General features: G+C 38.5%; 1 protein-coding gene across 2 annotated transcripts in view; it reads right to left on the reverse strand.

The window, feature by feature from the left end:
• AMMECR1 (AMMECR nuclear protein 1) overlaps window positions 1-13586 on the reverse strand; it is a 94346-nt gene that overhangs the window by 11392 nt on the left and 69368 nt on the right. For both annotated transcript variants that reach the window (XM_064426886.1, XM_064426887.1), the window contains exon 4: window positions 3984-4098. In XM_064426886.1, the coding sequence (XP_064282956.1) occupies window positions 3984-4098 (115 nt within the window). The remainder of the gene's footprint in view (window positions 1-3983; window positions 4099-13586) is intronic.

The raw sequence follows: 13586 nt of genomic DNA on the forward strand, positions 1-13586 counted from the left end.
TTCTGATCAGTTGTGTAAGTGGCCAGAGGCCACCTAAAATTAGGCTCTGGGTTAAGGGACAGCTCTTCTTTTGTCAGCTGTCTCTGCAGCAACCTAGAAAAAAGGTTTTTTTTCCAACAAAAAAGCTGGCCTAGAACTTGCACAGTATTCCTTGTGACACCACAGAACAGTAACTTTCCCCTTAATTTACCTGACTAATACTATAGAAATAGCTGTACACAAATGTTTTAGAAATGGAAATATTCAGATTAAGTGACTATTGCTATTTTCTTGAAGCTGATCCCACTTGGCACCAGCTCAATTCTACAGCTTTTTAGCGCCACATTTGCAGCAAATATGCTGGCTTCTTTCTGATCATCTTTAGTAGCATCTAAATACTACATTCTGATTTAACAACAGAGGAAAAAGACTCCTCAGGAGGTTTGTTCTCTACTTCATGTCAAGCATAATCATTCATTTATATGGAATCACTGAATATTGACCAAAGAGAATAACATCAGTTCTACAGAACAGAAGCTGAGAGCCACTGGTGTTGCTGCACCTGCAGGCAGGAAAGAGCTTCCACAACTCCTGAATATACCCACTTTGTCAACAATGAAAAGCTGCCTTTCAGTCAACATCATTGGCTACAACTATTTAAGCTAATATTTAAACCAGTGCACACAGGTTAAAGGCCTTTTGTATCAAGACAGCACGTACAATTCTGCAGATTTTAACAGCAACTTTGGGGCAAAGAGCTCTCTCAAGTTATTTTAAGGAAGAGCTACTGCTCAAGTCTAGCCAAGAAGTTCTTTGTTATAAGTACATACAATTGCAATGCTTTAGGATCTCCTAATAAAAAATGAGGAGAGGATCTGAATCAGCAGGCCTGAATGTAGGGAAGGAATGCCTGCTATCAATAGCACGTGTTTAAAAATAAGTGGTCTTTATGACTTGATTTGTAACTAGTTCTTTGCTGTCTGATCTTTAATAAAAGAGCAGTAGTATCACCAAAACCCCCTAGATCTCTGAGTTTTTCATGCTGTCTATTTCTCTGAGGTGGAAAAGCTGTGCAACTCCATCCCAGCAGCAACTGGACCAGAGCAGAGCAGTCTCTCATGGGCTCTGTGAAGCAGAGCTGGAGAAGCAGCTTTCACACTCCCAGTGTTCCTTTCAAAGCCCTACTTCTGTTCAGCACTGCAACTCAGACAAATCACAGGTAGGTAAGAATGCTAAGCTGTATTTCAGCAAGCATCCTTGTGAACATGGCATTGAAGTGGTCTTTTAAAAATGTGTACTCTCCCCTAATTACTTTTTTAAGAGATGAAAATGCAGTCATTTGAGAAGTCACATGGGAACTAACAGCAGTGAACTCACACAGATCTCCTGTTTACTTGATGGAAGTTTCTGCCACTTAAAGGGTCTCACATTGCTTTTTACAGCTGAAATATTCATTTATTTAGTTTGGGAAGGTAATTCCTTTCTGTGAGAAAACATCCGTCACTCTGCTTCAGCACAGAGAAGACACTCCCGAGCTGTCTCCAGACAGCTTCACTCCTGACTTCATATTGTCTCTAAGTCTCTCAGAGCACTGAGTTGTCTGAATTGGTAATTTTGAAATATTGTGACCTGTGTCAGCAAATTGCTGACCTGGTTCCCACAAGATCATCATCAGCACACCTGCAAAAGCAGAGACTCCTAACCAGGCTGATGTTTTTCAGGATGATCCCAGCATGACAGGAGATGAAAGATGCAGACTCTCTCTTTACTTCACTCTAGACATCCTGAAATGTCATTTTGCAATTAATATTGCATAACTGCAGCTCCCTTAAAAGACACATGGGTGACCTAAGCTATCTCACTGCCAGGCACACACAGTGATGAATCACTCTTTTAAGGACTAACAACCACAAATTTTATAATCTCATATTTATACATCACCTTCCTCCTCTGGGTCCTTTTGCATGGAAACCTACTTTGTGACTATTTCTTAGAATTGTAGGAATTTATGAAGGGTTTTAACAACTCATTATTAGAAAACCTTAAATGAAATAGGAGAGAGCAACTAAGCAACATAAGGCCTTTTATATTTTTGACCCCTGCATTCTTCCCTTGTAAGTCAGGGCTTTCCAATAAGAACAACTGTAAGAATCCATAAAATCAATCAGAATTTAGAAACACTGGAGTTCTGCATTATGCTTACTTACACTGTTGTTAAAGTTTCACAAGTTCTGCAGCAAAATACAGAAAGGGCATAAAAAGTAAAAGCCTCCTTTTTTCATATTACTTATGAATCAGTATTAGCTATAAATCAGCAGTCGCCCAAGGAACAAAGCTAAAACCAGTCTTTCCAAGGGAAAGTGGATTTCTGAACTTAGGCTTTGCTTACAGCTTTTCCTTAAGGATGAAGACATTTAGATGTTTTAATCCTTAAGGAAAGGCTTTTATTATTAAGACAATGAAACAGCACCTAGTAATATTTATAGACTACAGCATGCAAAGAACTAAATACTATTTCATTATGCACTTCACATTTTCTGAGTATATTCATGTCTGATTTTTAATAAATTATCATACATGAAATTAAAAACATCACAGTGCTGGCTACCAGAAGTCAACCTAATAGAGGAGAAAAATTCTATGATTTTGATTTCTCACTTTAGTACTAATAGTTACTAGTCTGATTACTTGAAAACACTCTCAAATGGCTCAGTGACAAGGTAGACTACTCTGTAAAAGCTTCTTATTGAGAATGCAGACACAGTTTCTGCTAAGATTTATTTTTGGTTTGACATTACAGAAAAAAATGAGTATTTCTGATAATGGTGAAAATGCTCATAAACCCCAAAGAAAACCCACATTCATCTCAATTCAGAATTACACAGCAGAAGGTAAGAAGCCCTTGTTACGATGAGGTGAACAGGAAATACATCTTTGTCAATTTTCAGCTACTGTAAAATCCATAATGCTGAGGTTACTGCTGATACCCTCCTTCTGAAACAGCAGAGCCTGTTACGGTTCTAACAAGTGCAATTGCTATTGAATGTACATTTTTTATCTCTAAATACAACAGAAAGCCTCTTTTTCTCCTAAGAAATTCTAAATATTTAGTCAGGCTAAGTTATTATTAAAGCCAAATACTATAGCTTTTGTGGTGCCTCTGGCATTATAACGTCTGCTATTCTATGACAATTTCAAAATTTTTCTTATGTCCACTCAAAAATAGATTCAAAGAGGAATGAGGAGTGCAACATGATGACTGAGATGAGGAGTTCATCTTAAGTCAAGTACCTTGTATTTTGCAAGCATCTAATGCTAAATAATTTGGGGAAAAGAACATTACAGACTAACACTTCCATCAGTATACACTGTCATACACACGTCAGCATCTGCTTTTTAATCTCTTTTATGCTGCTGTTCCAAGAGGATGCATGCAGGTTTCCTAGAACCTGGCAATTAGAGCAGATTCAGCTCCATGCATAAGCAGCGTGAGAGCAAAGATGTACATGGGCTCACTGTGCAAAGGCTTTGGGAGGCCTGTGCAGGACACTCACTCTGAAAGTAAACCAAGTCTGGGGGAAGATCCATGTCTCTACAAGCTAAATGAAGCAGCTTGTTCTGGGACTGCAATTCTGTGCAGTACTTGTTTCTAGAAGCATACACCAGACTCTTCACTTCCACACTGGAACACCCCTTTCCAGTCAAAGGACTGATCTGCCAGGTGGATGCTGCAAATGAGGCCTCAGACAACACCTTCCTTGATGGAGTCTTGGACATGCAGACCACTCTGAGTGCCTTTGTGGGCAAAACCACAACTTTATTCCTTTTGCATGGCTCACACTCTTGAGGTGACAACAGTTTTATCAAAAATTGTCTTTTGAATCCACGCACATACCCATGTGTACAGTGCAAAAGAGTGACAGCTACACTATATGCAGATCATTTAAACAGTGTTACTTCAGCTACAGATGTTCATTTTCATGGAAGATACCTGACTTTCTTACCTCCCAATCCATGTAGTCACACACATCTTCAAAGTTAGTGAGTAGAGACACTGAGCAGAAAAGCCGTGGCAGCTCATCCCTCGTCATTGGGGGGAAACGACTATCTTTAAGGGCACTGTTGAAGACAAAACAGAATTTCAAAGGATTTTTTTTTTTTAATTTCAAGTATCTTATCTGAAGAGTATAAAGGAAAAAAAAAATCCTGATGAAACAATGACCAGTTTGATTACCCAGTCACCAGTGTAACATACACTTTGATGAACATTTCCAACCTTTTCCTTAGACATTTGTTTTGGTTCTTGGCTGGCCAATCAGATGATGTTCTGAGGGTCATTCCTTCCTGAGCTGGTTTTGCTACTGTGACAATCTTATAATTACAGTGCCAGAAAGCTTTTGGAAAAAAGTTACAAAAGCAATAGCTCTTCTTGCAACTTGTAAACCCTTTTCAAAAAGGATTAAATTTCTCAACACGAAGTGAAGGGGGAAATTCTACAGCCTGCAGTGATCAAACACTTAATACAGTAATCAAATTATAGAATTTAATTATTCAGTGAAAAAAAAATCCAAACAAGCGGAATATTCTCTAAAGAAGACTAATATTCATGCTCACTAGCAAAGGTGAATTTTAAAAGGTGAAAACATCCAAGAGCTCTACAGAACTGTAAGCCTACAGGACGTGAGGAAGTTCTGCAAAGCAGATGTCATGATTAGTACCAGGGAAGCTTGCAAACAGCTAATCCATGGATGACAGACCATTCTACAGACAAACACACCTAGTGGGTAAAACCACACCAAGGGAGCCACCTGTGCACAGGCCAGCACGCCTGGAAACACACAGCAAGCAACGCCATGAGTAAGAACACTTGCAAAAACCTACTTGCATAAGTTTGGTTAAAAACCAGTTAAATTAGCAAAGGGAAGGTTAATGTGAGGGTGGCATCTCAATCTTTTATTCTCTTAAGCTTTGAAATATGATGTGGATACAAACACGCCCATTTCCAACAAAAACAGCGATCTGCTAACTGAGCTTTTGGAGGAATAAAGAGAATTTAAGAGACTTACTGAGACTTAATACTACCAAGCTCTTCATGTGTCTCATTGTTTCACCTAACAATTAGATTGTTTTTAAGAGTTTTACTTGGCCTAGAGCCAGTGGCTGCCCCTTAGCTGACACAATCACAGCCATAGCCAGAATTAATTGTTTTTATAAAGAGTAATAGAATTTCATTACATCAGACCATATAAAGACACGCGAGAAAAAAAATCACAATATGTGAAGTTTAACTGAAGGAAATCATCATTTGTATAACCAGAAATAGTTTTCCATCAAGAACTAATACCATAACCTGAAGAGATAAAATATAACTACTTTTTCTGGGGTGGGGGGGAAGGCAAATTTTTTGTTGCAGATATTACAAAACACAATACAGTATTGAAATTCAGACTCCGAAGTCCTTTTCTACACAGACCTGTGAAGAACTGGGAACACTAAAGAGATTTAAAGTGCAAGGCCCATGATATCTAACTAATGACTTCCACTGAAGATATATCAAAAGCAGGTAATGCTGATGCGATTTTCCAGGCTAGCTTTGAATCTGCTGGAACCAGGCAGAGTTACCATCCTCTGCTCTCTGATGTTCAGAGCAATATCAGAGATAACTCCTATAGTCACAGCATACCAACAACATCCCAAAATACCAATGACCTAATTCAGCTTTCAAATCCCTCCCCACAGTGATGAAAATAAACATACATATGTAAAGGGAGGGCACTCAGAACACAGGGACAGCTCAAAGCAGAAGTCTATCTAGTTTTAGGTCTATCTAGTAGTAACTCCTTACCAACAGCAGTTAGCAAAATGAATGAGTACAAGAACATGGTCACAGCAAATGTCCAGGGGTACCTTCCTAGAACACTCTCCAGGAATCCAGTTATTTATAGCTTAGGTATTTTGAGTCAGAGATGGAATCACTGTACTTTAAAGCTCTTCTGAATTTTATTTTGTAAGTTTATGTATACACACGTATAACATTTTAGCCCCCTTTTAAATAAAAAATTATTATTGGAACCCCCAATCCTCTTTGAATACATTGCTACTACAGGTTTGCTGATTTGCAGATGGCTCATCTCCCTGAGGTCTCCTGCATCTCTGTCATATAACCAATCTATGTGAACACTCTACTGAGAAGCACCCAGACAGAAAAGCATTATTTCACCAACAAACAATAAATTCAGTTATCCCTACAAACAACTGTATGCATGGATACTGCTAATATTACTTTTAATCTGTTTATTGAAATTTATGCAACCAAGCAAACACCTCCCATATTGCAAAAATTTAAAACCTTCAAAAGGTTTTTTTTTTTGTTTTTTTTGCACAACTTGGTACTAGCAGTTTGTCTTGAAATTCCAATTCCTACAGCCGCCAAAATCTACTGTAAATTTCAACTTTTTGAGGCAAAGGTCGTCTGTGTGCTGTGGGTGTAAGCCTGATCCTCACAAAGGTAGCAGTAGAAGTCTCCAGCAAATTCCCACTCACTGAAGATCTGCTGCACTGGCATTGCTAGATGATAAACCATTGGTAATTTAACATTTTTCAAGCTGAGCAGAAACAAACCCCATCCCATGCTCACGTAAGCCATGTCTCACAGAACCACAGAATATCCTAAACTGGAAGGGACACATCAGGACCATCAACTCCTGGCTCTGTGCAGGACACCCCAGATCAATTAAATGCTGAGCTAATAATTTGAAACAAGATGAGTGAAATCATGACATATTTAAATATTGATAAAAAGCTGAGATATGAAACCTTCAGGTGAATAGTGAGAGCAGGAAAGCACACAAAGGTGAAAAAGCCTCGGGCACACAGAGGCAGCCAAGTGGTTCAGTTGCAGTGAGAGCAGTGCCATGCAGTGACCAGCACACACTGAGCTGCAGCTCAGCTGCTCTACTTCATTCTTCAGCAATGACACTGGCACAAATACCTTGTCTTCATGTAACCACTTCCCAAGAACTAAAATATTGCTATCAAATGATAGAGTGATTTCAATTATAAGTAACTCCTGCTGAACTGCCAGGTGCTATTCCATCTGTACAGCATGCTGGAAAATTTCTCCTCGACACCTCCACAGCTACAGACACTGGTGCACAGATCCTGTCTCAAAACTCCTGCTGCTGGAGGTAAGTGAGAAGCCTGGCAGAGTAAGACCAGAGATTTGAGTAACGGCCTCTGACACCATTGTGACTGCTCTACACAGATATTGCTGGGATTTTAATCCTTCAGGCCCTTTCCATCTTTCAAAATAGCTTTGCCTCTGTTGTTTCATAAGTAAAACCTAAATTTACCTGGAGAAACTTGTGTTGACAATCAGGAACTGGAATAAAACCTACTGAAGGGAAATGCTGACAAGAGAGCTTATATTGATTAGCTATATATGAAATAGTGTCTCCTAACAAAATTTATGAAACAAAAATTTTATCAGGGGTCAGCTTTAGAAGAACCTTTTCCTAATGAGTTTTGACATCACATACTACTTTAAAAAACCAAGATCTGTTTTATTGTGCTCTATATTACAGTTAGAACACCAGTCATCTTCTCAATCATTCTACTGTTGCTACCATGTCCAAACTCTACAGTAAGTTCCAGATACCTTTGCGAATCTTAAAAGCACACCAGCTTTTTGTAAAACCTCTTCAGAGATGAACTGCTTTCATTTTTCCATTTCCCAATGCCTGCTAGCAGGAGACATATGGCATCAGAGATGCTTCCCTTCAGAACTCAGCCATTATCCTTGAGTTTAAACTTCATCTCTGTGGGTAGTGAAGAAATCACCATCCATGACTGTTCTGATGGTGCCAGTGGAACAAGAGGATGGTGCCCAGTGGTTCCTCAAGGGCAGCTTCCACGTTAGACAAGTCTCAGCTCTCAATGCTTGACAGACTGGGATCACTCTCAGAAGTGTCAGCAGATGTCAACACTTAGTCAGCAAGGAAAAAAAATCCTTGCATGAGCTTTTACTTTTGCCGTTCCTGTTTGGACAAGAAACAGTTTCTACAGGCAGCAGTTTGCCCTTACCATCCAGTTCACACACTCTACAAACATCTATGGATGGAAATTCAGAAATGTGCCTCCCCTGACATGTCACTGCACTTGCCATGTGCCTTCTGGTAACCAACTCCCAGCAAGCAGAAAACAAGACAAGGCAATGCTTGCTTTCCTCAAAGGATTGCCACTGGTCTGAACTCGGAATAAAAAAATCACTATGTAACTGTGGCTTATCAACATTCTTATCTGGCACAGGATAATCTGTATGTGTCTGTACTTCTGTAGCCTTAGAATTTGATTTTACAGTTTTATTCAATGCTGTATTTTCCTGTCAATTCTTCTGTTAGAAAAATGAATGAAATCTGGCATATTCAATACCATGTTTAAAAAATATTAACTCCACAATCTTTACTTAGAATTAAGGAAAGGTAAGTGGAAATAAGCAGCAAAACAAGTTGGAAAAATTAGGTGGCATTCAAAACTACTTTTAAAGAAAAAGCCCAATAATTGTAAAAGCATTTCCTAGGCCATCTGTTCTTCATTCCTCCATGCCCAGAAATAGATTACATATATTGCTGCTGACTAAATGGAAGGTCATAGTACTGAAAAGCTGAAAAGAGGTAGTGCCAAACAAGGGGAATTCTAGCTGGCCAATAAAAGGGCATTCATTTTTCCACATAGAGTCTGCTCCATGTAAAAAGTGAAGCAAGTAAAGTCAGAATTGAATCCTATTCAAGGAAAACTATTTTTAGATACTAAATGCATGCACGCATATGCATGGCCTTTCTAGTTAAATATTTATACAGTCCTGGATGTCCTAAGATCAAGTAATTGCCAGTTAGGAAAAAAGCCAAAACAAAGTGTTACTCAACTATCAGTTTTTCTTCAGCTGAGCCGTACTACACAAATCTCAGCTTTTCTTCAAATGAAGTTTATGTAGCTGTAGGAAATGTTTATCAGCAATTTCATTTTCCAAGGACCACTTCTCTTTGTACATGGGATATAGAAAAGCTTGCAAACGCTTCAAAGACACTGAAAGTATAGAAAGAAAAGGGAATTGTTTGAAGTATTTTGAGTTGCTGAGACAAACAGCATGACAATTTGAAAAAAATTATATTCCTTACATATTTATGTTCCTTAAGACTATATTCTGTTTTCTAGAAAACATGAAATGATAGTATGTGCAGGTGAACCAAAATGAAATACATTATTGTGCTCTCCATCCCTAATTTCTGTAGGCTTTAAAAATGCCTTAAAAAGTCAGCTTCAGTCTGTGAGAACCTAGAGCTCTTACATGTGATGTGGCAGATAGGTAACAGCAGAGCACAAATTAGGGAAACAAGTAGTAGTGAAGTTTAATTACTCTGTTTAGAAATGCCTCAAAATCCTTGTGATTGAATTAAAAATATCCTTTAAAAAAGTTTGATAGCATACAAGCATCAAAAATAGTAAAGAAGGATTTTGATGCATATGAATGGTGGCATTAAATTAACTGAATTCCTAGTGTTTTATTCACTGTTATTTAACAACAAACATGAACAGTGAAATTTCCCACTAAAGGTTTTTTTTAGGGATAGTCCCACCTACAGACCTATACTGGACAGAGTTTAGACAAAACTGGATACAGTTATGTACACTGCTGGAAATTACTTTGAAGGTTTAAACATGACACGGGAGGAGGAGATGCAAAGGAAGCTGTCAAACACTGGCCATGATGTAAGTAATACTCACTTTTATAGGAAGTGTGAATGAGGCAGAGACATTAAGTGACTCATGCAATTTAGGAGGCTTACACTGAGTCAGTGACAGAATTGAGAACAGATCCAAGATCCCTGATTCCTAAAAATCTACTTTTTGTGACAGCCTCTCTTTCAGTCTGCTCAGCTTACCCTGTAGAAATGCAGCTCCCAAAAGCTTAATCAAGCAGAACTGATAAATTTAATCCAATTAAAAATTAATTCTCCACTACTTTTTTAGTTCACTCTATTCTAATAAATTACCTTAACCAGTTTCTGATATTGAACACAGTTAAATCAAACCACAATTTTATGACATCGAAACAATTCTTCAAATTTTATCAGTACACATATGAAAAGTGGGCTAAAGATCTTATTTTACAAACTATTACCCTCTTCTCATAAATAGTGCCTTGGCACTACTTTCAGATGGTAGGGAAAAGACTTAAATCCTACCAGCTCTTCATTTAGCTCAGTAAGTGTAACCCTGAGATTTTGCAATTTTTTCACTGAGCCAACTAAGCTTAGTAGAATTACATTTGAAGATGTATTTAACAAAGAAATGGCCCTTTGTCAATGAATTCAGCCCAAAGGGCTGAGATATTGTACTTCAATTAATTCAAAACCTCCTTAAATTAATGAGTGGCAAACTCACTGGATTTTAGGGAAGAAAAGACAACAGCAAGAGACACTTGGTGCCAGGGTTTCAGAACAAGAAAAGAAAAGAAAAACAGTATTTACTGTTCCATTGCTGGGTTACTGAGTAGTGAAGTTAGTTCAGATTTTTACTTTTTCATTCAGTAATTTCAAGAGGAAGAAATTAAGGAACACTTAAGCAGACCACCAGTATTTTCCTAATGAAAATCAGCTCTCATAGCTCAGTTTGGCAGAGACCAGAGAAAACTAACAGCTTCCAAGTCACGACATGCAATTAATTTTTAAGCCAGAAAAGCAGGGCAGAGTGTGCTCTACTTCAGAAGGCAGAAATTATTATGAATACAATCCTCCAAGCTGTCAGCATAAGCCATCAGACAGCCCAACACAACCCACAGGTCAGCCTTCTACAGACTTTTATTTATGACCAGCAGAATTTTGCCAATTTAAATGGAGATTTCAAGGAGTAATTTAAACACAACATCAAATCACTTGAATGCAAGCAAAAAGCATTTATTTATATTGTTGCTCTTTTTTTTGGGTCAGACTGGAAAAATTTCCAGGAAACAAAACAACTGTGAATGACGTGTTTTTCCTGAACCCTCCCTTACATTTGGGAGACAGAAAGGGAAAGAACAACATTTATACTTCCTGCACATTATGTTGCTAAGTGGTAGTCAGAGGATAAAAAAAGAAATACACACTTGTTGTGTGGCACAGAAGTACATCTCTGAAGTTCTCAGCTGATTTTATCAGCACAGTGCAGCAGGTAACAGCAACAGCATGCCAGGTGGGACAAATAAAATAATGATCTGGCAATCTGGCCCTTTAATCAATTTATTTATTTTTTTACTCCACAGAAGTGAAGTATGCCAGCAAGACTATTCTCCCAATCTGTATGAAATCAGACAAGTAACTTAAGAGGAAGAAGGAAAAGCTTGCAGCTCTATTTTAGACAGTTATTTCAGCTTTGAAAAAATACCATTCCTTTTAAGACAAATCAGAGCATGTATATAAATTAAGCATTCAGAAAAAGCTCATCAGAAAAGGCAACCTATGTTGGCTACATAAGACAATTAAGTTTCTATTTTAGACAGCCAGTGGCTCCAAAAATAAGCTGTCTGTATGTTCTCCTAATTTAATGGCTTCAAGAGGATTTTTATGTACATACATGTATTGTGGAAACCATACCCACAATTAAAAATCAAATCATACTGGTATTGTCAGTAAGTTTCTGGGCTCTTGTTTTTCCATAAAAAAGTCCACCAGTTGTATAAATCAAAAGAAACATTTACAAAATATTTCTAGGAGTACTTAACATTTCCAGACAAATCCTTATTTGATTTCTTATTCTGGCTACGTGGTACAGATCCACTCCAGAGCACACAGAAGGGCTGAGATGCTGCTCAAGGACTCTGCAGTCACTGTGAGTACCTGTTAGGACACAGAGCTAACGTGCACCAGCCCAGCGACCACGGGCTGAAGCTCCTGGGGCTTTCACTGCTGCTGGTTCTTCACTTGGGTCTGTCAGCCTTGGGTACAGAGCAGATGAAAACTTCAACTCCTCACTGACTCACCATCACAAAATTTCTTTTAAGAAAAGCAAGCTCACAAGCATGAAGCTGTAAAAACCAACACTCCCATAAATTCAGGGTTTTTTAGCAGAAATAAACAAGTATGTTTTTTCTACTGCTCTGACAAGTATCCAGAGAAATATTCTATCACACTGGATTCTTCCAAATAAACCTGGTTCATCATTATGCCATGACGATGTTACATTGTGTGGACATGATACTTGGAATTAATTTATCTTTCTTTCTGCCATAAAGTATCAGGGAAACAATAAAGGCTTGTATGGATAGGTTCTTAAAGCTTAGGAGAATTCTGTGTACATACTGCTATGGACTTCAAGTGGAAGAGTATGATCACAGAAGTCACAGCACTTGCAACCTGCTCCCATCACAAAGTTCAGTTAAAACTAAGAAGATCCACAAAGTGATATTGTAGGTTCCTGATTACATTCATAAGAATCAAGTTTCTGTGGCTTTAACTTCCTGTTTCCTGAAACCAGAAATCTTACACTATAGTGCTTCTGTGGTTCTAAAGGATTTACTGGCCTTTCAAAAGGCCAAATAAGGTAAAGATTCCATTCTTCTCACAGTTTTAGTCCTATGGGGCGCGAGGTATAATTTCACATTATTATACAATATACCAGAAAGAAAATAAAAATCTTCAATTACATTAACTTCAAGATGCAGCAAAGCTTCAGTAACAGCTCAGAGCTACACCCTGACAGAGGTGTGCTAAATGCAAAGTCTTCCCCTCACACAGGGCAGTGAGAGAGGGGCAGCTGGGAGCACACAACAGCCCAGAGGGAGCGGTTCCTGTGCAGGTGGACAGCTGCAATCGCCTGTTCCACCCACTCCACCCTGTGGGAACACAACGAGGCAGTCTGGGACACCCACTGCCCCACAGCTGCCTGCACTGGGAATTGCTCAGCACAGACCCCAAACATCTCCTGACCACAAGGGAACATCAGGTCAGCAGCTCTATAAAGGAGTTTCTTCACAGGGGGCAGCTTCTCTCCTGCCTTCTCCTGTACTGTCCCTCACCTGTCCCTGCATCATACATCCTGCTGGGATAAATGACAATGGAATTCAAAAATGTGTGACAGTTTGTGTTATAAACATTCAGGAAGCTGAAAGGAGTCAATTTCCACAGAAACGTCTTGGTTTGCTACATAAAAACTAAATTCACAGCACTTAAAACATGCTCCCAGCAAAACACAGTAGGCTTGTCACAGTGATTCCAGACTGTTGTTTAAAAACCGAGCAACAAAACTGACCAGGGTTTGGTGTGTAGGTTTTTGTTTGGTGAATACATGATAACAGACTAGTCAGAAAACCTTAATTGAGCTCCAACTGGACTAAATTATAATGTCACTAAAAGGCTTTCCAGCAGATGGCAAAGTTTAGATAATGAACAAAAATGAACTGCTCAATTACACTTAGAACCACACAGCTTGAGCAACATTAACCACATAAATCACTATGAACATAAAAAGAAATCTCTAGAATTCTTTACATGTCTGGCACATCTCTCAATATTGACCTAAGAACATTATTTTACTCCAAAACAGATACTGAAATCAAGACAAAAATCTTT

The sequence above is a fragment of the Passer domesticus genome, chromosome 7 (genome assembly GCF_036417665.1).
Source record: "Passer domesticus isolate bPasDom1 chromosome 7, bPasDom1.hap1, whole genome shotgun sequence".
Classification (NCBI taxonomy): Eukaryota; Metazoa; Chordata; class Aves; order Passeriformes; family Passeridae; genus Passer; species Passer domesticus.